Source organism: Fundulus heteroclitus, chromosome 16 (genome assembly GCF_011125445.2).
Source record: "Fundulus heteroclitus isolate FHET01 chromosome 16, MU-UCD_Fhet_4.1, whole genome shotgun sequence".
In the NCBI taxonomy this organism is placed as follows: domain Eukaryota; kingdom Metazoa; phylum Chordata; class Actinopteri; order Cyprinodontiformes; family Fundulidae; genus Fundulus; species Fundulus heteroclitus.
The window spans coordinates 13,053,437-13,080,113 of NC_046376.1; the positions used below are offsets into that span (position 1 = coordinate 13,053,437).

Here is a 26,677-nt window from a genome sequence, read left to right on the forward strand (position 1 = left end):
CTCTTGTTTCAAAAAGAGGTGTAACTTTTGTGGCTCTAAACAAAATTTGTTTAGCTGGACCGAGGACAAAAATGGCTCTGTGGGGTGTAAAGGTTGCTGACCCCTGCACTATGGGGACTATTTGTTCAAGGGATGTGCAGGGTTCCTCCATAAAGAGGGTTATTTCCCTCCACTTCACAATTATGCGTGTTTTTTTCTTGATCTGTCACATAAAATCCCAATGAAATACATTGAGGTTTGTAGGTTAAATCAGACAAAATGAGGAGTAGCTCCGGGGATGTGACTACCTTTTCTAAGACATTGTATGGGGGTAAGTATAAAAGCTCCACGTTTCCTTGCATTCACATAAATAAAACATCCAATGTATGATAAAAGTAGGAGTTTTCTACGTCGATGAGAACAAAAACTTTAAATCAAAGTCAAAACTTTTATGTCTGCCCCAATAGTCACTGGCTTATTGTTTCCAATCTCTGTTTGTGGTTTGTTGCCAGCAACATTTGTGTGCTTTTATTAATTATCAGCTGAAAAAGGTGTCACTGCATTTAAAGGTGGTGAAAGTAAAAAGGTTCTTTGGCAATATTCCCTAAAATTACATTGACATTTTATATAGGGGATTTTTTTTAGATATAATTTAGTAGAAGGATGCAGGTACTTCCTGGAGTGAAAGCCAATTGTGTCAGTGAGCCAGACCCATGCTTTGAATTTATTGCGCCTTCACGAGAGTGATACCAATCTTTCCATTTGCATCATGGCAACAAAGTGAATAACTGTGTTAAAATCCCCCCCCGCAGATGCGGACGGGTCGACGAGGAGACTCACAGGATGTAGCAGATGACGCCGATGCTCCACATGTCAGTGGCCAAGCACACGGGCTCGTAGTTGATGACTTCAGGCGCTACAAACTCAGGAGTGCCGTGCATCACCTTCAGGGCGGCGTTGCCATCTGCGCAAATGTGCGTTTACAAACCTCAAGCCACATACCCAACACACGTGACACGCACAAATATTAAAAGAACCGTCCCCCCCCCCGTCGTACCGAGTTTACTGGCCAGTCCAAAGTCGATTATCTTGACGGAGGTGCCGGTGGTGTCGACGCAAACGATGTTTTCGGGCTTCAGGTCCAGGTGGACGATGTTCTGCTGGTGCATGAAGGCCATCCCCTCCAGGATCTGCTGCATGTAGCGCACGCTGGCCAGCTCCGTGTGCTCGAAGTTGTCGTCCACGATGCGCTCGAACAGCTCCCCGCCTGCGATGCTGCAAGGCAAATTTATTTATATAGCACAATTCAGTACAGGGACAATGCAAAGTGCTTTACATGATTAAAATATAGCAAATTAAAACAGAATAAAATGTAGATAGAAATTAGAACAAAAAAGTGGTTGATTCCGTTAACTAGGAAAGTTGAAGGCAATCCTAAACAAATGTGTTTTTAATCTTGATTTAAAGGAACTCAGGCTTTCCGCACCTTTACAGTTTTCTGGAAGTTTGTTCCAGATAAGTGGAGCATAGGAACTAAATGCTGCTTCTCCTTGTTTGGTTCTGGTTCTAGGTATGCAGAGCAGGCTGGAGCCAGAAGACCTTAGTGGTCTGGATGGTTTATACGCTGATAACAAGTCTGTGATGTATTTAGGTGCTAAGCCATTCAGGGATTTATAGACTAACAGAAGTATTTTAAAGTCTATTCTCTGAGATACAGGGAGCCAGTGTAAGGACTTTAGAACTGGGTTCATGTTCTCTACTTTCTTAGTCTTAGTGAGGATGTGGGCAGCAGCGTTCTGGATCAGCTGCAGCTGTCTGATCCACTTTTTAGGCAGACCTGTGAAAACACCGTTGCAGTAATCAATTCGACTAAATATAAACGCATGGATTAGTTTTTCCAGATCCTGCTGAGACATCAGTCCTTTAATCCTAGAAACGTTCTTCAGGTGATAGAAAGCCGACCTTGTAACTGTCTGTAAATGCTTTTGGAGGTTCAGGTCTGAGTCCATCACTACTCCCAGATTTCGGGCCTGATTACTGTTTTTTAGCTGAAGCAGCTGAAGCTGTGTGCTAACTTTTGATCTCTCCTCTATTGGTCCAAATGTTATTACTTCTGTTTTGTTTTTATTCAAAACAGAATGTGAGGGTTGAGGGTCGTGCAGGAAGAAGCACGACCCTCACATCCGGCACACGCCCGGGTCGCAATAAGAATTAGAGGGAAAAAAACCCCCAAAAAAACACTTACAACTCCATCACCATGACCATCTCCGGTTTGTGATCGTAGGCGCCCAGACACTGAACAAGCTTGGGGTGGTGGAGGTCGTTCATCAGCTCGATTTCTTTGCGCGCGGCTTCCCTCTCCTTGGCCCGCCGTCCTTTGTAGAACTTTCCCGCGCACACGAGGCCCGTCTCCTTGTGGGTGAGCTTGAACACAAGGCCAAATTTTCCCCTGGAGAGGATAGGAGTCAATTAAAACCACTTTGGGGGGGGGAACGCGAGGCTTACGGAACATCTCAAACCGATACGGCCCCAGCAAGGTCGTTACTGCGTAAAAGTCGTCCGTCATCCTTCGTTACAGAGGTCTCACGGAGGCTGCGGGGCCTTTGGAAGGTTTCAAAGATTTTATCTGGACCCATTATTCATTGTTTTTCAGTGCGGCCACTTTACTCTGACCTGTCAATCACTAAGGCATAAAACAATTCAATAGCGGATGTAAAGTTTTATTTACATAGAACCAAATCAGAGCTTAAAGAAAAAAGGTATTTTACTGCCATTAATTTAATTGAATTCACATATCTTTCACAAACAAGGTAGATTGCCAATCTTTGCATAAAGTGGACAGACAAACTGCAACGTTATGCACATTTAAGGTCTCAACAGCATCTCTTATTTCCGTTTCTCAATAAAACACATTTACACACTTTTAAACGTGTGCAGTACATTTAAACCCTCACATTCTACACAGACAGATACTAAACGTCCATTTAGCCAAGTGATTCATCTCTAAAAAAGTGAAATCATGTTTGTTAATGCCACACATCATGACAACTTATGTCATGATCCTTTTTTCTTTTCTTTTTTCCTCGAGGAACACGTCTTAACAAGCTCACGGTGCAATTACAGCTCCTGACAGAATTTCCCCTCTAGGCATCTTGCTACTCTTAACGTCAAATTTCCTTGTTCTTCTCTTCCCGACAACTGTCACTGAAGTTCTCGAGAAAGGGAATTTTGGCTCAGGTTCAAAGAAAGAAAGAAAGAAAAATAAAAAAAAAACAGCAGGTGCTAGAAAACGAGTGAGCTGCAGATACTCACGTTCCTAATTTCTCGTGCAGGTTGTAGTGATCGGTAACTTTGTGGGACGAATCAATCGTGACACAGGAGTACTGAGTGGCTTCTTCTTGTGTTTTCTCAGAATCTACACATACAAGCACAACAAAGTGAGTCAAAGATTTCCCTTTAGTTGAAAACTTCAATGTGTGAGATCAGACACCAATTAAGCCCCACCTGTCCTCTCCATTTTCACCACGGCCGAAACGGGACTGGGCTCGCTCTCCCCCACCGCGTTGTAAGCCCTCACTCTGAAACGGTACTCCTGCTCCGGTTGCAGCCCGGACGCCACTTGGTATGAGGTGCTGGCGCAGTCGGCCTTGAGCGTTTTCCACTCTCCGGGCTCAGAAGGTCCTTGCCTTCTCACTTCCACCGCATAGCCCAGGATGGCACTGCCGCCGTCGTAGCAGGGCCCCGACCAGGACAACACAAAGCCGGACGCAGATGTGTGAGAGGCCACCGGACACGAAGCAGGAGGCTCTGGCCTGTCTGGAGGGACGATGGTGTTTGGAGCGTGTTAACAACTGCTGCACTTTAGTTAAACACGCTCACATTGCACTTTATATGGCAGCAGCTCAATGGATTTAGGCATCTACAATGCAAAAAGGGAACTCAAAGTAAGAAAAATCTTACTGAAATGTGTGTATTTGTCCTTGATTTGAGCAGGTAGATAAGACAATTTGCCAATGGAATGAGATTTTTGTACTTAAAATAAGAACAATTCATCTCCATCATCTTATTTCAAGTGCAGGATATCTAATTATCTTATTTTAGGGGTAAAAATACTCATTCCATTGGCAAATGGTCTTAGTTATCTGCTCAAATCAAAGAAAAATATACCCATTTCAATAGATTTTTTACTTACTTTTAGTTCCCTTTTTGCAGTGTAGACTTGGTGAAGACGACTTGCTGAAGTACGAACAGAGCTTGGGGAAAAAGGGAGGCTTTGAGTGGCTTTTGAACGCAGCATGGTTTTTGATTTTTGACGCCGGACGGGCTGATTTGAGTATTTCAGAAACTGAAGAGATTTTCCAGTACAACAAGCTCTTGAGTTTACAAAGAATGCTCTGTGAAATATGCTCTGTGGTTAAGCTGATTTGCATTTCAGAAGTCAACAATTTGGCAGCAATCGTGTGACGCTACCATTTCAATATGGACCAAAACCTGTTTTCCCCTCTTCCCCCTTTTCAGACTCTCGTAAAAATCTCGATGCACCCGTGGATGAAGGAATTATCTCAGGAGGTCGGCCTATTAAAGTGGTGTTGCTGCACCACAGTGATCAAAAGACGATTTACACTGTCCTGTCTTTGCTCAGTGGTAAAACATTACTGGATACAGTGCATGGACCTTCTGAATTCTCACAGATTTACAGTTTCCTCACAACCTGGAATTAAAATGGATTGTTTCAGAGTTCCCACCTTTTCATTTACATATGTCTATAACTTTGAACATGTCATTTTTTTTTTCTTGTGATGAAAACAAAAAAGGACAAAATAGAATTTTAGTAGTTCACCAGCAGTCACATCTTGCCTCTGGGATTTTTGCACCTTCCTCAAGGCCAAGCTGCTCCAGCTCCTTCATGTCTTCAGGTCTAACCACAGATTCTTAATTGGATTGAGCTCTGGACTTTGACTAGGCCATTCCATTTAAATGTTTCCCCTTAAACCACCCGGGTGTTGCTTTAGCAGTATGCTTCGGGTCATTGTCCTGCTGGAAGGTGAACCTCCATCCCAGCATCAAATTACAGGCAGACTGACAGGTTCTCCAGAATATCCCTACAGCTTTGTCTTTGGAGGTTTGTTGTGTACAATATGCTCCAAGAGAACATCAAAGATCTGGATATATTTTTATAACCCCACCCTGACTTGTGCTTCTCAACAACTTTGTCCCTGACTTGTTTGGAGAGCTCCTTGGTCTTTGTGGTGTGATACCTCGTATTTAATGGTGCTGCAGCCTCTGGGGCCTTTCAAAAGATGTGTTTATACTGACAGATCATGAGATCATTAGATTGCACCAAGTTGGATGGAATTTCACAAATTAGGTGACTTCTGAAGGAAATTGGTTGCAACAGAACGTTTTAGGGGCTTCATAGCAAAGGGGTTGGGATACATGGTAATGAATTTTATATACATATATACAAAATTCTCATTTAATTTCACCAATTTAGACTAGTTTGTTCAAATAGATCATAACATAAGATTAAAAATCCTAAATTACAGATTGGAATGTAACAAATACTTGTGCAAGGCACTTAGAGTGATTTCTAGGGTGATTTTTCAAGCTGTATGCAAATGAAATTTTGTTCTGTATGCACTTTGTGCATACAAAATGACATTAAAGCTATCAATCTATCGTATAATGTTTTAAATGATTAGATGCAGTAACTGTTCAAATGTGAATCTGTACTTAGGAGCTGTGTAATGTCGTCAAAATCTCAGAGGAATGTTTGAAATCAAGGCAGTTCTGAAGGTAAAAAGGGGTCCAGTCTGGAATTAGCAAGGTGTAATGAAGGGGCCATAGGGTATAATGTTGTATGCGTACCGTCTTACCTATGACAGAGAGGGTAACGGTGTGTTGGGCTGAGCTTTTGCGGTCCTTTACTACGACGGTGTAGCGTCCCGTGTGCTGTGGCTTAGCCTCGGCTATGACCAACGCGCTGCTCTGTTCTGTATGTTCTGTCCACACTTCTGGACCGTCGACTATCTGCACACACGCACAAGAAAAAAATAAGGATAAAAGAGAGAAACAACATACAGGGTTAGATGAAAACCAACAGCTGGTATTTTACTTCTCTATTACCTGTTCTTTGTTCCTGATCCAGCAGGATACCACAGGGGGGCTTCCGGTGAAAAAACAGGTCAGACGGGCAGTTTGTCCCAACTTCACCTCCAAGTGCTGGGGTGGATTCTGAAAGCTGAGCACTGAGCCTGCAAAGACAAAACAACAAGAATGTTTGGACTTGGAGGTCGGGGTTTTAATTTTATCAAACTGGAAGGAAGCTATGAAGCATGGTGTAAGAATGAAAGATAAGGACAAAGAATGTCTGGCAGAGGGATCTGGCCTTTGTGCTGTATTACTGGGAGTGCATCGACCGTCCTCATATTAATATTATCGTTGCTTACATAATAAGTGTCATGTGTTGAAACAAAGAGCAAAACCCTCATGGTATACCCGCTAACCCTGTTCTCGTTGTTACCAAGCATGTTAAAAACAGCTCAAACAGATCACTCAACGAAAAACAAGTCCATATATGAACTTAAGGTATCTTCTTCTCACGTACTGTCAGTATGTAAATATTCAGGCATCAGGGTGGCAAATTTAAATGAGCTCAGCACGATAAGTTTATATCAAAAGCCTTCAGTGGTAACAGTCACCTCACTGTGTCCATTTTCTAGCTGACCTTCATCAAAAAAAAAACAAGGAAAGGGAAACATGACACGGCATGTTTACTCTACAACAGTTTTTGGTGCGTTTGTTCCTGCAGCCAACACCCTAAGGCAAAGCTTCTCTGTATAATGAAGGACAATACCTTCAGAGACATTTTTTTTTTTCTTCAAACAAAGACTTAAAAAGGAGTTTGCCGACACTTCAACAGCACTACCAACAAAAATCAGAAGCATCATTTATACGATCAGGAATAGAAGCGAATGAAGAAATTTAATATAGGAAACAGAATACGGCACAGGCTTTAAAAAATGTTTAGCCTAGGTATAAATCAAAGCCACTGATGTTTTGGTACAAAAAGGTAATTTGCTTTTCTCACCAGTCGCCGAGTTGGTTCTCTTCTTTGGGATGGCTTCTGTGGAGAGGGATGAAGAGCAGGTAGGTTTAAGCTGCTGAAATTAAAGGCGTGCCTCGGCGTTCACTACTAAGGCTATCAGCTAACAGACTCGGGAAGTTTTAATGCACATACAGTGCAATGTCCACTTCCCTACATGGTCCTTAGTTGGGACTGAAAACTTTCTGTGGGTGTGTCAGGGAGCTGCATTGTTGTGGAAAGCTCGTACAATTGGCATAAATGTCGCCTGACAGCCAATCAAGGAAGGGCTGGAAGTGTTTTTTTCCTTTTAGAAACTAAACAGGAACATTCTGAGGTCAAAGTAGTTTCCTGATGCAGAGAGAATGCGTTAGAAAAGTACATACCAGAAACCCTAACCCAGTATTAAATGTGGGATGAGAGTCTTTACCTTTTGGTGAGGGGACCGGGCTCTCCTTAATAGATTTTACAGGCGACGTACAGATCGATCCTTTAAGCTTGTGCGGCTCCGCTTTGGAGGTTTGTGAACGCTGTCCGTTTTCCACGGGGCTCTTGAATGCAGAAGTGGGTGACTTTGAGACGCCGCACAGACTTTCGAAGTCTGAATCGGTTGGAATTAAGAGGAAAGGAAAAGAGTCCACATCAAAAACCAAAACTCAGAGAGGCTGTTGCAGTGCCTTGGAAAAGCATTCATAATTCTTTACATTGTTCATGTTTTGTTATCAATTACTTACACTAACACGTTGCTTTTTGTTTGATTTACAGTTTTGTGTGATGCACCAAAATGAAGCAATGCATAAATGTAAATTTGAATAAAAATGATGCATGGTTTATTTTACAAAGATAAAGTTTTTCCCAGTGTGCATCTGTATTCATACTTGGGTCTTAGCACCTGTAACTAAATATTACATCTATAAATCTAGAGGTACATCATATATAGTATTGTATTAAAAGAAGCTCATGCTTACTTACATTGGATTGAGAGCATATGTGAACCGCTATTTTTCAGTTTTTAATTGTTTTTTTTTTTTTTAAATGTATTTATTTTATCTGAACGTTTGTCTAATAATTTAATAGTAGCTCTGGTTGTATATTTAGTATACCGGGCTGCTGGAAGATTCATCTCCCACCCAGTTTCAAGTCCTTTGCAGCCTTAACTGGAGCCTTTCCAGGATTGTCCTGTATCTAGCTCCATCCATTTTGCCCATTAACTCTGACCAGCTTCCCTGTCACAACAGCTTTGGTCTCATCTGAACACAGCACCTTGTTCCACATGTTCGTCAACTTTAAAATGGGACAAATGGCATTCCCCCCAAGCAATTGTTTTCTTCTTTCTAATCTTGATAAAAGCCAGATTCTTGGAAGGAGCCACTAAGTAGTGGTTGTCTGAAGTAACCTGACCCTAGCCAAATGAATTTCGCTCCGCCTAGCTCCACTCATCCATCTGGAACAGATCCATAGAAATGGCGTTTCAGAAGGCTGGGCCTTATGAAAAATCCTTGCATATGATTGGATAAGCTACTTACTTGTCTGTCATCTTTATCGACGTGCTATTTCAACCACTCACACTGAAGCCAACCAGTGACGCTGATGAGAGCGACGCAGGAAAAAAACCAAAACTTGCCAAATCCGGTCGGGAGAAGGGCGAAAACATTGTTTCCTCCAACAAAAGCCTTCAGAGCCGTTCTCTGATGTTCTTTTAATGAAACAATATTAGGTAGATTGGACAACACGGAAGAAATAGCAGCATCAATGTTAACGCTTGCTTCCTCGATGCGAGCCGCCATTGCTGTCTGAATCAAAACAGTCTCACGGTTGCTTCTCCACTACGTCACATCTATGAAACTCCAGCCCTGCGTCCTGATTGGCTGGACAATAAAATTGGTTGAAGAAATCACTCTCTATGAAAGATGTCCCAGATGGATGTGAGTGAAGCTAGGTGGAGCTAGGTGGAACGAAATTCATCTGGCTCGTCAGGTTATGTCTGAAGCCCTTCCAGGGTTATCTTCTCTGATTTATACTCTCCTTGGCCGGCCCGTCACTGTTGGTGGTTTTATTTTTTATAGAATAAAAGGGTATTTTATAAAGGTTAAAAGGCATTGAACACAAGTGCCAGTCACCCTTTTCAGATTTTGATCAATTATATAATTTTTCTTCAATCACGTGCCACTTTTTGTTGGTGTATCACATAAAATCCTGATAAATACATCCAACTTGTGAAGTCTGTAAGCTGTAAAGTGACAATTTGTGGAACAGTTAAATGGGTATGAAATACTGGCATTAACTGTGTCGTAAGTAACTTTCTGCTTTATGAAGCCATTAATGATGTAAAAAAAAGCTGTGTTTTTTTTTTTAACTATCTTGAGGACATAATTATCTCTCTTACCTTTGATGACCACAGCTGCACTGCAGGATGTCCTACCCGCACTGTTTTCAGCCAAGCATGTGTATGCCCCAGCATCTTCTGGTAAGCATTCCCTCACCACAAAACTCACATCCCTGCCATTTGAAGAAGAGTTTCCAAATCGTGCCACTTCACCTACAACAACAGAAAAACAAAAAACAAAAAAAGAACTAAAGAAACCTTCTCCACTTGCACAAGGTTCAGGGGATAGTTTGATTTAGTTAAATTTGGGTTTTGTGGTGTACTGCAGTTTTTAGTGGTTAGTGTCTTACCTGCAGAAACCAGAGATATTTCAGATCGGAGAAAAAAAAAAAAATCACATTCAGTCAAATCTCAGTTGAAAACAACTTTTCCCGACACTACATCCACACTTAAAGCTTTCCCAGTTGACACTTTTTCTTTAGATGACCTTTCTGGTTACTCCGCCTTCCCCCATAGTCAAAAGACACGTCAAGATTATTTGCCACTTTATATAAGCAATAAGGAGTGTGTGCAGTTTGTTTTTAGTGGGTTGTATCTCCGTTTTGCCCTGTGATGGACGAGAGACCTTTCCAAGATGTAACATGCACTGGATATCAGCAACCTCCACCTTTCCATTCATTTAATTTCTTCAGAAAATATATGGGTGAATGGATAGCTGGTGTGTTTTGACTGCGAGACCAGAAGCTTATTTTTGCTGAGCTTTCATTTACCCTGGCCATTTTTTTTTTTTTTTTGGAAGAGTTTCTTCTCTAAAGTCCAGAACCGTTCCATTACAAACACAGATGCTTAGCAGCTAGTTCCTGCCACAGAATCAATGTTGAGTGTAATTACAAAAAGAGACACTGTACCTTTTTTGAGAGGAAATAAGAAATCTGTACGACTCAAAATACACAAAAGAAGCCACGTGTTGATCAGGGGAGGAATAGTTAGCTCTGGAAACGTTGGTGACTACGACGCACACTGTCAGCAAAGTCACAGGAGTATGGTGGAGTTGAAGGAGATGGTAATGTGAAAAATATTAACAATATACTTAATATAGCATCCACTGGAGCAGACAGAAGTGATTTGGCTTGAGTCGTTTTGAATGGTGGAAAATAACTTTAACAGATCCTGTTCTGAGCAGCTGTTAGCTAGACTATCTGTAGCTATTAGCTTCACTCTGAGTAAATTTAGCTCCTCTTTAGGTGTTTCCTACAGAATGTTCCAACGCTACACACCTCTGGCTCCTGGCCATTAGCATAGTTTAACTACTTGTTTCACCAAAAACAAATATATCAACACACAATTCAGAGGAACTTTAAAATTACATAATGGAAACCTAATTTTTCTGTAAATGGTTGGGTCATTTTTAGTGTAGGTACTTTTCTGATCAATGAGCACCATGACAAAAGTTCAAATGAAAATGATCCATGCCTTGCTGAAGATCTAATAAAATACAGTTCTGGGGAGAAACAACACATAGACAAGACAACAGAGGGAAGCTGTTCCAGGTTAAACGTTGTGTTTTTTCCAGACTACGGAATTTCACCCCCGTAAAACCTTGTCCCTACACGCCTGCTGATGTCCACAGCAGATAGGACAGTGACCGTGTATGTAACACAACCTCTCCTGAAAGAATGAACTGCCTCTCTTCTTACATTGTCCTAATGATTTGATGGTGAATGATTTTCTGCTTTCTCTCTCTCTCTATGCAGTGTGAATTTAGTTCTTAGTGTTTGGTTTGGGGGTTTGCTTATGCAACTATCTTTTCTTCCTGTTTTCCACCTATCTTCTTAAAGTATGGCTATCATTCCATTTTCCATGTGACTCCTGCTTGAACCACTACACCCACTTCCCTGTAAATATATGAATTTACTCATCCCATTTCTCCTGGTATAAATGTCCTTGCTCCTTGCCAAGACCTTCTGCTAATATCTGTTCCTTTCTAACTTCTGTGGAGTTTCCCCCCCTCCATCTATCAGGTGTTTTGTTTGTTTATTAAAGTATCTGAAACCTTACCACCCTGTCTCATTTGTCTCCATTGTGGTCCTACATTCTATAATAATGACAAGCATTCATGGATTTGAGCTTATATCTCACAGACTCTTTGGTCTCCCAAACAAATGAACTCTACATTCAGAATAATAAGCAAATTTACCAAAAAACGTGTTTCTCTGATCTTTGAAGTGCTTCTGTACTATTCTGCCAAAACTACCAAGGTCATTGTTTTTTGCTCTGCTTAAATTATCCTTGGATGCTGTAAATAAAGTCCAAATGAAGTCATATTTCATTTGCTGGTCACTATTAGGCTATATTCACACTGCAGGCCTTGATACTCGATTCCGATTTTTTGCTGAAACGCCATTTTTTTGCATGGTCGTTCATGCTACTAATTAAATGCAACCACCACCAGATTTCTGTCTGAACAGCTCGCGACCCGCATGTGTAGAAAAAGAAAGTGGACGTCACCCGGCAGCACACAATCTAAAGAAGTAGTAACGGATGTAACTGGCCGGCGTCTCAGTGTTATGAAGTTGTTGAGATACGGGAGCCGAAAATATTAAGACTGCATCATAACAAGACGAAGAATGGTAAGAAAAAAAACACCTATTAACAGTGGCCTTCTGTGGAGCCGAGACCGCTGCTGCTGTAGAGAAGTCTGTGTGGATGTGTATTGAGAGCCAGGAAAGTGACATATAAGACGGATGAAATGCAACATGACCGTTAAGACTGCAGACGCTATTGGATACGCATCTGGTTTAGAACCACATATGGAAGTGGCATAAATCGGATTGTTTTGGGGTGAAATGATCGGAATTGCGCCGTTCATACTGCCATGAAAAAGACGGATTTGGGTCACATTTGCCTGCTGTGTGAACGCAGCCTTAGTTACACCAAAATCCACGTCTGGTGAGCTGTTTAGTGCGGCATGATGATTTTTTTTCTGAAAGCTTGTATGCCAAGCTAAGCTGCCTATTTTTAAGTGAAGCTCTGTTAAACTCCATTTTTGTTTTCACATCTTGAACATGTGATTAAACTACTGGTTTCTGAAGGCAACATCACTCAGTTCATAACATTCCCAATCCAAGTCAAGTTTCAAGTCAAGTTTACTTGTCTAGCACGTTTCAGCTAGCCTGGGTGCCATTCCGAACTTAGTCCCGCCCACAACGTTTTAGGTCGGGAAGTTCGGTCTAGCATTGCTCAATAGTAGCGCGAGTATGCTCGCCCAATATCTGGCGGGCCAATCAAATTGTCAGGGCGGGCTTTATACGATAATGGACAGATGATCAACAGTAACGTTATCAACCCCGTCACCAAAGCGCGCTTGGGTTGAATTTGTTTACAACAACGATGGCTGCCGCTGGAGCAGGGGCCAACAGGGGCCCATGCCCCTGTAGAAATGGTCCTGGCCCCTGTTATGGCCCCTGTACTAAAGACAAATACACTTCTCATAATTATTTGCAATGGCAAAGAAACCATAACTGATTGGTTACTTTGACCAATTTAATTTTCTACCTATACAGTTTTACTCTTAGAAGGATTTAAAAATTAAGATGTTTCACGTTTAGCTTTAGCCGTATTGAGCTGGGGGCAAGTTTTCAACTGCTAGATCAGGGGGTCTGAAACCTGCAGTTCCAAAACCACAAGTGGCTCACTTAATATTATTACACAGTTAAATATTGCCATTTTATTGTTTAATTTTTTTGTTCTGTGCCCCTGTGAAAAAACACTGGCCCCACCTTGGCCCCCCTGGTAAATTTGGTCTAGAGCCGCCACTGCGCTGGAGAGTTGAGGTGTGTAGATTCTGCTATTAGGTCTGTTCTAGAAGATATCGACAGGTTCGTGTGTTGAAGGACTCCTTGGATCCTTACATTCTTTTTGCAACACCGGCAAAAATCGTTAACGCTCATCTTCTTGTGTTAGGCTAACAGTTGAGTTCCGTTGACAACAACTATGCGTTGCTTAACATACGTCACACACTCCGTTGCTCTTATTAGTTGTAGGTCTATCCATATGAGTGCAGAGGAATTTTTTTTCCTGGTTCGTTCGAAACACACCCCATAATCACAGCTCTATGGAGCAGTATCAGACTCAAATTCTGACTAGAATTGAGTATGACCATGTCAGGCTACGTTTCAGCAGCAAGGCGGTTCAAAGTGCTTTACATCATGAAAACATAAAAGCATCATAAACACATCAAAACAGTCACTGGTTGTAAGACCAGTAATAAGCATTAAATTGCATCAAGTGAAAAAGCTCAATCAGTAACATTTAGTGTGTAACTGTGTTTTTTGCCACTGTCACACCCAAATTTCCCCATTATGGGACATTATTTAAACCTGAAACAAAAGCGATCACCACCTCGGTTCTGTCTCAAAACGACCTCAGTGGGCTTATAAAAGCTGTGCCTCCTCCTGTCGCCGAATGTGTCTCTGAAACAGAGACACATTTATAGGCTCGTTGCATATCTGGTCGTACTGGGTTTGTTTTACTAAACTTATTGATTTTACATATTCATTCTTTCAACAAAAACAGGAAACGTCCTTTTCTTTAAAAGTGGATGTGTTAACTTCCTGGCAGGGCAGGATATATTTTATTTCTGAGAACTAATCAGCTGAATTGAATTTTGTTTTAAATTAGCTGACATCCACTGTGAAGATAAAAATAGATGACATGATCTGAAAATATGCCTCAATACCTGCAGTAAAATTCAGTTATCAATATTTTTTTTTCCACAAAAATGTACTGCCAACTTAATGCAGCACTGTGTAACTTTTAGCCGCTAGGGGTGCTAGATCGGGAACTCCCAGGTTTAGCGAACCCTGAAGGCCACTGGCAACACTCCACTGTCTCAAAATTAAACAAACAGTCTCCCTCCGTGTTTTGGAATATGATAGCAAACCACTTTGGACCAGCAGATTGAGAAGTCATAACCTGACTCTCGCCAGATGGACTTTGTTCCGCAGAGCTCGACACATCCATCTGGGATTGTTCCATTGGAGATGTATTTCAGAAGGAGGGGCCTTATCAGAAATCATTGCATATGATTGGATAAACCACTTGTCCGTCATCTTTACTGCGTACTACTTCAACCACTCACATCGAAACCAAAACCATAGTTTCCAAGGCAAGGCAAGGCAAGGCAAATTTATTTATATAGCACAATTCTGTACAAAGACAATGCAAAGTGCTTTACATGATTAAAATATAGCAAAATAAAACAGAATAAAAGCAAGTAGGAATAAAATGTAGATAGAAAAAAAAGAACAAAAAAGTGGTGATTCAGTTAACTAGAACAGTTGAAGGCAATCTTAAACAAATGTGTTTTTAATCTTGATTTAAAGGAACTCAGGCTTTCCGCACCTTCCACAAATAAAAGACTTCTAAGCCGTTCTCTGGTGTTATTTTAAAGAATGAATATTCGATAGATTGGACAACACTGACGAAATAGCAGCATTAATGCTACCGGGTGACCAGATTTCGTTAATGGAAACTAGTGTTGCACCGATACCGATACCAGTATCGGACGGGGCCGCGATCCAGCACTAAAATGGTGGTATCGGTATCGGCAAGTACCAACAGATAGGACACCGATACCATTTTGATGTTTGTATGTCACTTGAACGCAGCCTTTTCTCTCCCGACTAGTATTTTACATGTTATATAAGTTCATGAAAGTTGCACTATTCTGGCATTTGAGAGGCAAAAGTTTATTCAACTATTGTCACCCATTCCAGGATGCAACAAAAAGTTCTACTACCCTAAGTAGTATGCAGTTCTTCATATATACACACACATACATCAGTTTCAAACAGATGGTATCGGTATAGTATCGGCTGATACTCCACAGCCAGCTATCGGGTATCGGTATCGGTATCGGGGCCAAAAAATGGCATCGCCGCAACACTAAACAGGGACGTCTCTGATTTTGCAAAGCAGGCGTGCGAGCTCAGAGTTTCTGTTGGGGGGTTGGTTTGTTTTGCCTAATCTGCAACCCGGCGGGGAAGGCGTGTTCGGCTTAACTCTTCTACTACGTTGGGATAGCGGCAGTACCGGGTAAATACCTGTTCCTGAGTTAAACTTTTTTACTCCATTATGATACACTGAAATCTGGCACATTTTCGGGGACAGCTTTTGCTGGGGACAAGTTATCTAAAACGGGGGGCTTAGGGATGTCTGATCACCGCTTGCTTCCTCGCCGTGAGCCGCTATTGTTGTCTGAATCCAAACAGTTGCTTCTCTGAAGTTGCTTAAGTGATGGAAAATCCCGCCCGGCGATTCTGATTCGCTCGTCTATTTTATGTGGCATTAAAATCCCTCCCAATGGCAGCGATTCTAGATGGATGTGTTGACGCCGTGTGGAGCTCGGCGGAACTACATCCATCTAGCGAGACTCAAATTAAAGACGTCATGGAGTTACTTGTAAAGACAAGTACTACACCAATACTATACCAGAGAACCAAACTCATGTCTGATCTGGTAAGTGTCAAGGTCAAATTTTAGATGGTGCTGCTTCAAGCAAAAGAGATGAAGGTAAGCACAGATTCAAACTTAAACGTTTCTTAAAATAAAACCATGTAATTATGTAAGACGTCAGAAATGTCGACCGATAACGTCGACCACAGAGCAAAGACGCAGCAGTGTAAAACGCTCACTGCTTACCGTTGTGCAGCCATGTCACTTTGATAGGCTGACTTCCTGTGAGGACTCCTCGTAGCGCCAAGTCGGTTCCTTCGTTCACACAACAGTCTTCAAGCGGCTTTATAAAGACAGGTGGATCCAGATTTTTAGAACAATCTGTAACGGGAGAAGACGTGTCAAAGGACTTTGGTAAACACTGAGAATGATAACATTGTCCAGTTGCTGCAAATTAGTTAAATCCACATCCAATCTCATGTTGCCTATCCTACAGGTGGTCTGCTGGAATGGGATCTGCTGACAAAGGAGGCCACTGGAGTTCAGTGAACCCATCGCCATGTTGAAGAAACCAGTTGGATATTATCTGATCTTTGTGACATTGCGCATTATCCAGCTGGAGGAGGCCTTCAGATGAATGGTACTCTGTGATCATACAAGGATGGACATTGTTTTAACAGGATGTTTAAACAATGCTGAATTGTTTCTAACGGGTCAAGAGTGTGGTAACAAAATATCCCCCCCAACAACTGCGCCACCCACAGCACCATCCTGACCTGTTGACACAAAGCAGGACAGATACATGATTTAAGCTGTTCACACAAAATTCTGGCCCTACCATGCGATTTTCCAATTGGTAATTATCCCATTGCTGTGAACCTATGTGAATGGTAGCCTTAGTTTCAAATTCATGTTGCTGCCGCCTATCAGCCTCAGGTTTTGCCGTGCTGTACATTCAGAGATGATATTCTGCAGACCTTGGTTGTAACGAGCGCTCACTTGAGCTGCAATTCAATCTTCTCAAGCCCATTCTCCTCCGACTCTTGACAGCAAAAAGGTAAGTAAGGCCCCACAAATGTTACTCACTGGATATTCGAAATCGAGCCGCTAAAATTCCAGTAGATCAGCTGTTTCTGACATACTTCAGCCAATCTGGCAGCAAAAACCCACATAAATGTCAATGTCACATAAATGTGGTTTTCTGCTCCATGCTGACTGTTGATTTGAACTTCTTCAAGCCTTCTTTACCCACTAGATGGCTAAATGCATAGAGTTGCTGCCCTAAACAGATAATCTGATTTGCTATTTGTGTTAACGAGCAATTAAACAGGTGGCCCTATGAGTATAACTTTAGTTCATGTTAAAAAAAAAAGTCTCGATCTGTTATTTTTAGGAACATGTCACGTTGAAATGTCAAACCACCGCATCGAGTATACAGTGTGCTCTGTATCTTTCATAACATGTTTTACTAGAGAAATGAAAACTGTATGCAAGGAAGTGATGGACTGTAAGTAACTTTTTTTTTGTCTCAGTTACCCAAATTGCTTGCACAACTATCAGCATCATTTTTAATCCTTTTCTGTTAAAAGAGGTGACCGCCGCACAGAAAAGCTAAATATTGACATTGGATCCTTGATGTGCTTTAGTTTTAAAACTGCATAACTCCATCAAAGCCCATGCCAGGGTTTTTTTCCCCCACTGTGCGTGCAAATTCTTTTGCTTGATAATGCGCTAATGATAAATGTCTTGTTCTGTTTGACAGGAGCAGAGTCATTTTAATAGATCTGGACCACAGCCATGAGGGGGTTGGTTTTTGTCTTCTCAAGAATTTCCCTCCCTCATTCTGGCACAGTCTTGTTAAAGAAAATGAGCGTTGTTTCGGGGATGTAGTTGTCACTGCTGGCACGATTCCACTGCGGATGACTGTTAAGCAAAGAAGCTGGGGTGAAAGAAAAACAAAAAAGAGCCTAGTTGTATTAAAAAAATGGACAAGACCTGATTTAGCAGCTTTAACTTGCATAAACCAATCTGCAGCATGAAAATGGACATTTAACAAAGCAAGTTGCCCGTGTTTGGAGCTTTAAAGGCACCATAAAACTCTTCTTCACTTCACTACTCTTTTTTCATATCAGTTTTTTTATTAAGGCTGAGAACATTTAGAGGTTGCTCAGGAAACCACTTTCCCACTAATGCTTTCCTTTTCTCAGTTGCTAAAACGGTGACATGTCAAACCGGCAGATCAGTGCACGGTCATGCTTGCCAGATGATGATGATGATGATGAAGACAATGACAACGCTGGCTTTTCAAATGCATCATGCAATACATTCAATAAACAAGTGCGTGCATGGTGAGTTTAACGGAACAACAAAATGTCACACTTTGAAATGTTAGAAAAGATCAGCTAAAAAAAGAAAAAAAGGGGAAGAAGCAAAACGTTGTTTAAAGCTTGCTAGCGTAAAAAAGAAAAGAAAGAAAAAGAGACAGTTTGGACTTAAAATGAAAGCTAAAGATCTCTGGTGGAAAAAAAAAAGTGAACACATGTCGAGACGACCTGCCGTAAAAACTGTAATGAGTGTAATCTGTAAAAACAACCCCTTGTTTAACTGCTATGCAACCTGCTATGCAACCTTATGAGATGAAACTGCCCTGTCAAGACTTGTTGGATGAACCTTTGACATCAGGTAACAGGGAAGATGCAGCCAGCTAATTAAATTGAAACGAAACGCATCCTCTGAATTTCTTACCTTTTTCAGGACGTTTGCCAGAAGTCCTGATCTCTGTCACCCTTGTCCCGTTGGTCTGTGCATGGTGGGGTTGTAATGGCCTGAGTTGTAGCTTGAAGGTTGACACATACCGCGGTTTGCTGCTGTCACTGGTCATAGCCCTTTTAGATTGTCCTCCACGGTCTAAACGGAACAAAAACAAAAAAGTCACAGACACATTTCTCCGGCTGGTTATCACACTTCCTTTCTGACACTGCAGTGTGAGCCTCGGCAGCTCGCTCTCTTCTGTGAAAAAAAACCCCAAACAGGCCACTTTTTCTCCCTCTTGAACCAGCACTGACTCTGCCTTCTGCCCTCACACTTCTCTGCACACGTTTAAACCCTCTTCTCCCCCCCCCCCCTCTTTAAACTGCACTGACTCCACCCACGTGAAAAAATCTTTCTGTTTTACCTAGACCCTTTCAGGTGTGACAGGCAGCTGCTTATCTTCGTAGAATCTCTCCCTGTAACCAGAACCCGCATCCACCACCGATTTTCTTGTCACGGATGACAGAAAGGCGCTTCACATAAACAAGGAAAGGCAGAAAAAGAAAGGAAGGGCTTATCTACACCCACCCAGGCAAAGGTCATATTGTGCACCATTTGTTGAGTGCACTGCTTTCCACGGATTCCTGTTTGACCTGCAACTTATCGAGCCTTCACCTGAACTTTGTCATGCCTGACATGGGCACGTTCTTCGCAAGCGTGGGAATCGTAAAGCTTTGATTGGAGACGAGGTGGTTTTAAATCCATCGGGAGTTTGGCGTCTGAGCGCGTATCCCTGCACACAAAAGGAGGCCTTTTCCAAGGCAACCGACCCATCGGCTGCTACAGCAACAGGATCATTTCTCTAGAGGGGACTACTGTTGTTGGTGGGGTTTGTTTTTTTGCTGTAGAGGTAGTCAACACACTAACGAGCGGTGTTCCAGGAGATTCAATTAACCCGACACATCCTGAATCACTAGGGTTACAATCATGACAAACAGGGATGATCGGACAATGTGCAATTAACTACTGACAAACCTGAAATACCAGCCCTAATGAGGCGAGTTGTGCGTTAAAACAGAGTGACAAGCCAAAGCCCACTGAGAGGAGCAGAACCACGGTTTCCAGCTCACCCCCATCCCAGCTTCCCAAATTCCACATCAGTGATCACACAGAATAGCGCGCGGCGAGGGGCTTGTGTTAGTTTGCGTGGGCAGAATTCCTAAATCAAACATTTACAGAAAAAAAAAAAAAAAAGAGGCTGAACTCACAGAGACGGCATTGTTGATGATTAGTGATAACAGAGTGGCGTAGCACCAGTCATACGGGCAAGGTAGATGGCATCGAACTGTTGCATGTAAATGCCATTTCCTTGTCAGAATCAAAGGCTGATAGATACACTGCAAAAACGGACCTAAAACCAACTAAAATGTTCTTAAAATTTGTGTTTTTGTCCTTGATCTGAGCGGGTAAATGATATTATCTGCCAATGGAATGAGTATTTTGACTCCTAAAATAAGATTATTAGACATCCTGCACTTGAAATAAGATGTTGAAGATGAGCTGTTCCTATTTTAAGTGCAAAAATCTTATTCCATTGGCAAATCATCTTATTTACCTGCTCAAATCCAGGACACTCACTCATTTTAAGAAAATTGTACTTATTTTTAGTTCAGTTTTTGTAGATAGATAGATAGATAGATAGATAGATAGATAGATAGATAGATAGATAGATAGATAGATAGATAGATAGATAGATAGATAGATAGATAGATAGATAGATAGATAGATAGATAGATAGATAGATAGATAGATAGATACCTCATCAAAAGTGCCACTCAGACACATTGGGTTTATCTTCTAAAAGGCACTGAGCTGGTTATTTAGCAACGGTCTCTTCCAGAAAAAGCGGCAGAGTACAAAAACAAGCCGCCGCTGTCGTCCAGCGCTACACTTTATGACAGACAGGATTTCTAATAAGACGTGGCACAAAGCTTTTAATCGGCCCCGGCACATTGCTTAGATGAATAGAACACGTTCAGAAGAAGTTGGTTCAAACTCTCCGACTCGGCCGCTCGTTAAAAAGAAAGCGAGCCGAATGAACACATAACGCATGACTATTAAACTATATCACATGAAGCAAAGAACTAATATAATTTAGGCTGAAGGTCCACATAAAAACATTCTGGAGCGTATTCTCCCACGTTTTGGTGATTGATTATTGTAACCCACATGTAGTCTTTCTGCAGTAACCCTTCAAACAAGTTTCTATTCTTAAAAAAAAAAAAAAAAAAAAAAAAAAACATGTCTGTCATCTGTTCACTCAGGCTTGGATTGTGGACGGGCGAAGCATCTATTACCTGAAGATGAGACAGAAGGCATCCCAGTTAGTCACAGCAGGAAGGTGGACAGATACAATCCTTAGACTGAACTCTAGAGTTTAAGGGAAGTGTTGCAATACGAGAGAACTTGACATTAATATTTAGAGAGAAAAAAAACATGCACTACAGCGCTAAAATGCAAAAGTACAATCACAAAGAATCACAACTTCATTGGTATGTTTAGCGACTAAATGATTATGTTATATAAAGAGTACCTTTTTAGAATAGATTTTTACTAGAATTATCAGGTATCTGCTCTTTTGTGTGTTTGTTTGGATAACCTTTACTTCCTTCAAAGTAATCTCCTCTGATTACTCCTCCTACTTTTACTTTTGAAGTGGTAACTTTCACTGCAAACAAGCCCAGATACCGGTTTGAACTCATCCAATCTATCTGGGTCGTTCCTAACTACTCCTGTGTGTGGTAATTTACCGACAAACAAAATTTAAAGAGAGACTTTTTGGCTAATATTGTGCCTAAATATAACATTTTAATTGTTGGTGACTTCCAATATTCATGTGTATTCCCCTGATGAGGTGCTTGCTCAGGATTTTTTTAAAATCTTATTCAGTCTTTTAAGCTTGTGCAGGCCGTACCAAGTTCCACACATCAACAGACGCACACTGTTGATGTTTATCATATGGTTTGCCTGTTTTCTTAATTGGGAAATTCAGGAAGCAGCGTATTCTTACCACAAACATGATTTATATGACATTTGTTTTGTGCATGAGTTTACAATTGTGATCCAGCCAGGCACTGTTGTATATTCAACCCTTCCACCGCATTCATAAACACCATCCTTAGTGACTTGGCGACCGATAATGGGTCTCACCGTAGATGAGCTGCTTTTCCAGTTTCAGGAAACTGGATTCAATCACTATTTTAGAGATAGATTCGTCATCCAACTAGTCCAAACAGGCATCACCCTGATTTTAAACTCATTTGGCTAAGATAAGAAAACTAATGGGATGTGTTTTACTGTTTTGTGGTTCAGTCTTGAATTAGTTTTATTCATAAAACAACATGCCATTGTGTCAAGTAGTGATGACACTCAGCTGCATGTTTAAAAATTAGAATATTATTAACTTTATCCAATGAACATGTGCAATTTTGAAATCCACAAAGAGTGAATTAAGGGGATATTTTCCTTTTTATCCTGATTTAGTGATAGGGCTTCAAAACAACGAATGCAAGTTAAAATTAAATAAGCATAACATTTTTATACTGGCCAAAGCAAATTAAAGCTCAGTTTAATTGTGTTCTAGGAAATACTTTCAAATCAGTAATGTTGTTCATGGAGTTCACATAAGTGACTAGAATACACTCGAAATAAATGTGGATTTGAGGATACATTTTAGATTTCATTCACAACCTCCGCCACACTGTCCCTACATGCTGACACTGCCTCTGACTCACTTTCAGTATCAAGCTCCTACGTCAAGAGAGATGGATTATGCGCCGTTTGCTTTTTATTGGCACCTGAAAAGGTTAGCTTTAAAAAGACAAATGTGGTCTTGTTTCAACAGTGGGTGTGATTGTCTTGTTTGAACGCAACAGTCCTCTCATCATCTGACTATTAAAAAATAAAGTTGTCGGACCATAAACCAATGCAGAAAAATACTCATACAATAGCGTTTTTTTTTTATACAACCATTTTAAAGTTGCACATCAAAATGTCAGACTCCCAATAAAACCGTTTTGCGATATGATCATTTTACTCTGGGTAATAACAGGGAAACCAGCAGGGGGGCGCTCTGCATGGTGACACCAGTTAATCACGGAAGTAAAACGGTCACTGTTTGCATTTTCTAATCACAATAAATATCAGAGTGGATTTGGCCTCGTTATTGGCGTTGCAGTAAGAATAAACTATCTAAAAAAAAAAAAACTGAGACAGATTTTATGTCATTTCTAAATCTGGGTGAAGTGATGGGATAGCTAACGCTAAGCTAGTTGATGGCTCACCTAGCATTAACCAGACAGAAAACTGCATTAACTCTCTGTCTTGTGAGGAAATTTTGACTTAATTTCTGTTGCCATGTAAAGAATCTCCTAACATTGTTCCTGGGGAGGTTCCAATCCACACTAACCCACTACTGCTAATTAAACTATGCTCCTCGTAATTGTTTTTATTGTGTAGTTGAGCGGTAATTTAACAAGGCATGGGTCTCATTTTGAAGCTGTGTAAAAAATAATAAGGTTGTAAAAAAAATAAAAAAGGTTTCTGCAAAAGCTGGAGATTGTAAGAGATGACAGTGACTGACTTTACCTCCTCCTGTTTGGAACAGCCTTCCCTCTGCTGGGTTTTGGTCGTTTGGTTACTCTCCAATTAATCAGGTGGAGTGCATTCTTCTGCGGATGGCGCTGCTGAATTGTGCAGAGGTGGGAAAACCCGGGTTCGGTTTCTGAAAAGCATGTACAGAGATTACGTCCAACCATTTGCATTTCCAGCTCTGCTGCAACCAAGACTATTGCATTTGTTTTTTTTTTTTTTGGGGGGGGCAAACACCGGCTCAGAATTCACTGAGCATTCATAAAGAAGACTCTCGCAAATGCAAAAAAAAACAAAAAAACACACTATGAAGAAACAAACAAATTGGGTTTAAATTAAAATGTAGAGTTAAGCTGTGCAAGAGAAGAGAAGAACTTATCAGAAGGGGGAAAATATAATGTGCAAGTGTTAATTGAGGATAAGGCATATTCGGATAAATAAAAAAAATTAAATATTCAAGTTGAATGTACCGAACAACTCTTCCTGAGGAGATAAAAGGTGTGCAAATAGTCCTTAGCATCTGATAAAATGTAAATGTGCAAGTCAAAAAAGACAGATAGCAGTCAATTTACAGAATGATGCTGTGCAATTGCGTGAATGTACCAGACACATTCTCCCAGAGAAGATTAGCAACAATTTAAATGTTCAAGTTAGCTGAAATGTTCAAGTAAAAAAAAAAAAAAGTCAGACTCTGTATGTTAAAATTTAGTTTTAGTTTTATCTCATACTTTGTCTTTCTTATTTTTGTACAACACTTTGGTTACACTTGCTGTTTTTTATATGGGCTTTATTAAAATAAATGTGGGTGTCTCTCAAATATCCTCGGCACTATAAAACTAAGCCCTTCGTTCCTTTTTTTAAGCACTTACTCAGCAATCTGGAAACATTCAATGTACCCTGTATACTTAAAGGTAAATTGAGAAAAATCATGCTTTTCAATAAAAGCAAATTCTGAGAAACTACCCTAAAATTACTCTTGAATATTAACAATAAGCCATAACAAATTCAACCCCCACCTAAATGGAGTTAAGAACCCAGTACATTCTTTTGCAACAAGCTGGGACCTCCTGTCCTGCAAGCCAATCAGATTGCTCAGGAATTACCCAGAACCTTAAGGAGTTGTTGTTCACATACTTGTCTAATGCATGGGGAGAAAACCCCGTCTAGGGCCAAATGCAAATTACAGCGAAGACCGGCCGCTGTTTCATACATGTACCCAAAATGTACAGCTGTGTTTGCAAACTGTGGCTGATCCCCAACAGCAAAAGTGACTTCTGTTGTTAACCGCATGTGTTCCAGCTCCACTTCATGTTGCGGCGTAGCCTATATTAGAAATGCATTTGTTGCATGCAGTATTGTGGTAAACAAGAGCTAAATCAGGACACACTGCATTCAAGCAACTCTACCAAAATGACAGTCATGCCAGTCATTGTAATTCTCTATCATGTGGGTTTTTAAATGGCATAGAAGTTTGGTATTTAAAATACATGCATTTGCAAGTGACACTTTTATTTAGGTATTTATTTTGGAAATGCTGGACATTATGGTAACATTTGTATGTCTGAAAGCTGAGGAAAATTATGTTTATGCAGATAACTGGAAAAGAGCTAGAGCACTAAAGAAATTGATCACGCAATATTTTTAAGGCCTGGGGTTTGACATAGCAGAGTGATATAAATGAATAAATAAATATAAATAAATCTCTGTATGACGCTGTAAAATAGCATGATCAGCTACTATACTTATATACAGCTGGTAGAAGCGGTTGCTTCACCACCAGGTGGGAGAGAGTTGGCTCCACCTAGAGGCTAACTCTGTACATACCAGCAGGCCCGTTAGCTTTTAGAAACTGCAATCTTTGTTAAATTGGGACTTTTTGCATCATCATGTCACCAATAGTGGCTGAAACTCCTAAATATAATTAGAGAATAGTAATAGTAGAGAATAGTCAATAAACTAAGTGTTTTCAACTAGCCATATACAATTTAACCTGACTGCATATAATTCACAAATGTTTTCTGCAATGGGGATTCTTTTTCTTATTAAAAATGTCCTTACTTAATATTTATACAAAGCATTCATTTTCTGGCAACAGAAAGAAGTGCTAATCACAACTGCAAATGATATTTTCTCCCATGACTCAGGCATGCCCAAAGTGTATCCCGCAGGCCATTTGTGGCCCCTGTACCGATTTATGTGGCCTTCCAACTGCACCCTCTCTTTCCTGCAGCACTCCTGATAATGATGTGTTGTTGAATGCTGATTTGTTGAATAAAAGGTCCTGCTTGGTTTTGGCTCCATTGGTTGCACACACTGACTGAGACTTACTGGCCTCCAATACTCAGTGTGTTTCAACTAGCAATTTAACAGTTGTACAAGAGGACGACCACGAGATTGCCAAAGGATGCAAAATAAATCCACAAATCTTTATTGTGATTTATACATATCACACATTTCAAGTATACATGTGGGAAAATAATGGTTGTGTAACGATAGGATTTGTATACTGTACAGGAAGCAAACTGATATTTATATTTACGTATAGATGTAATTTTTCTGATTTCTCTAATGGGAACTACTAAATAGCATGAATTAGTCATTCGAATCTCCCTGTTATTTCACAAACTGGTTGAACTAGAACAATAAAATTCTATATTCTGACATTAGACACTTGTGCTTTGATGTAATAATGATGCATAAAATGTAAACTATAATAAAAACAGAAAGAACCTACAGCACTTGAGCTGGAGCTTTACCTGAATACCGAGCCTTGTAAAATAATCTACACCCTAACCTTTAAGCCTTTTCATATTTAGTCATATTATAACCACAAACATTAGTGTATTTTATCAGAATTTAATGTGACAGACCAACACAATGTATAACTGTGAAGAGGCAGGGAAATAATGAATGGATTTCAAAATTTAAATAAAAAAACAACAAAATTGGCATTCATTTGGAGTCAACCCCTTTTACTCTTTCACCCCACAATAAAATCAAGTGAAACAAACTCAAAAGTATTTTAATTACAACTTAGTAGAAAGTAGTCATTTTTCTTCTCACTATTAACACAGCTGTTCTTTAAATACCTCAGAGGTTTGTCAGTAAACATTAGTGAACAAAAAGCATCATGAAGATCAAGGAACACAGCAGACAGATCAGGAATAAAATTGTGGATGCATTTAAAGGAGGGTGGGGTTATGAAACAATGTCTCAAGCTTTGAACATATCACATACTACTTTTCTACCATTATCCAAAAATAGAGTATTGGCACATCTTTAAACCTACCAAGACATGACTGCCCACTTAATCTGACAGGCTGAGCAAGGAGAACATTAATTAGAAAAGCAGCCGAGATGCATATGGTAACTTTTGTAGGCGCTTCAGAGATCCAGAGCTTGTGTACAGCACCACTATATGTTGTTTCTAT

General features: G+C 40.6%; 1 protein-coding gene across 5 annotated transcripts in view; it reads right to left on the reverse strand.

Moving 5' to 3' along the window:
- Positions 1-788: 788 nt before the first annotated feature.
- The window catches only part of LOC105932732 (myosin, light chain kinase 5), a 44,064-nt gene continuing 18,175 nt past the window's right edge, over positions 789-26,677 (reverse strand). The window contains exons 1-13 of one of the 5 annotated variants that reach the window (XM_036147823.1): positions 23,244-23,356; positions 18,591-18,752; positions 16,092-16,226; positions 9,450-9,602; positions 7,494-7,664; positions 7,070-7,105; positions 6,106-6,233; positions 5,856-6,009; positions 3,484-3,795; positions 3,292-3,394; positions 2,225-2,428; positions 1,037-1,254; positions 789-943 (exon numbers count right to left, since the gene is read on the reverse strand). In XM_036147823.1, the coding sequence (XP_036003716.1) occupies positions 816-943; positions 1,037-1,254; positions 2,225-2,428; positions 3,292-3,394; positions 3,484-3,795; positions 5,856-6,009; positions 6,106-6,233; positions 7,070-7,105; positions 7,494-7,664; positions 9,450-9,602; positions 16,092-16,226; positions 18,591-18,726 (1,878 nt within the window). In that variant the 5' untranslated portion in view covers positions 18,727-18,752; positions 23,244-23,356 and the 3' untranslated portion in view covers positions 789-815. Of the gene's footprint in view, positions 944-1,036; positions 1,255-2,224; positions 2,429-3,291; positions 3,395-3,483; positions 3,796-5,855; positions 6,010-6,105; positions 6,234-7,069; positions 7,106-7,493; positions 7,665-9,449; positions 9,603-16,091; positions 16,227-18,590; positions 18,753-19,020; positions 19,127-19,864; positions 19,883-20,953; positions 21,025-23,243; positions 23,357-26,677 lie in introns of those variants that run through there. The other 4 variants (XM_036147821.1, XM_036147825.1, XM_036147822.1 and 1 more) reach the window with 4 other exon arrangements.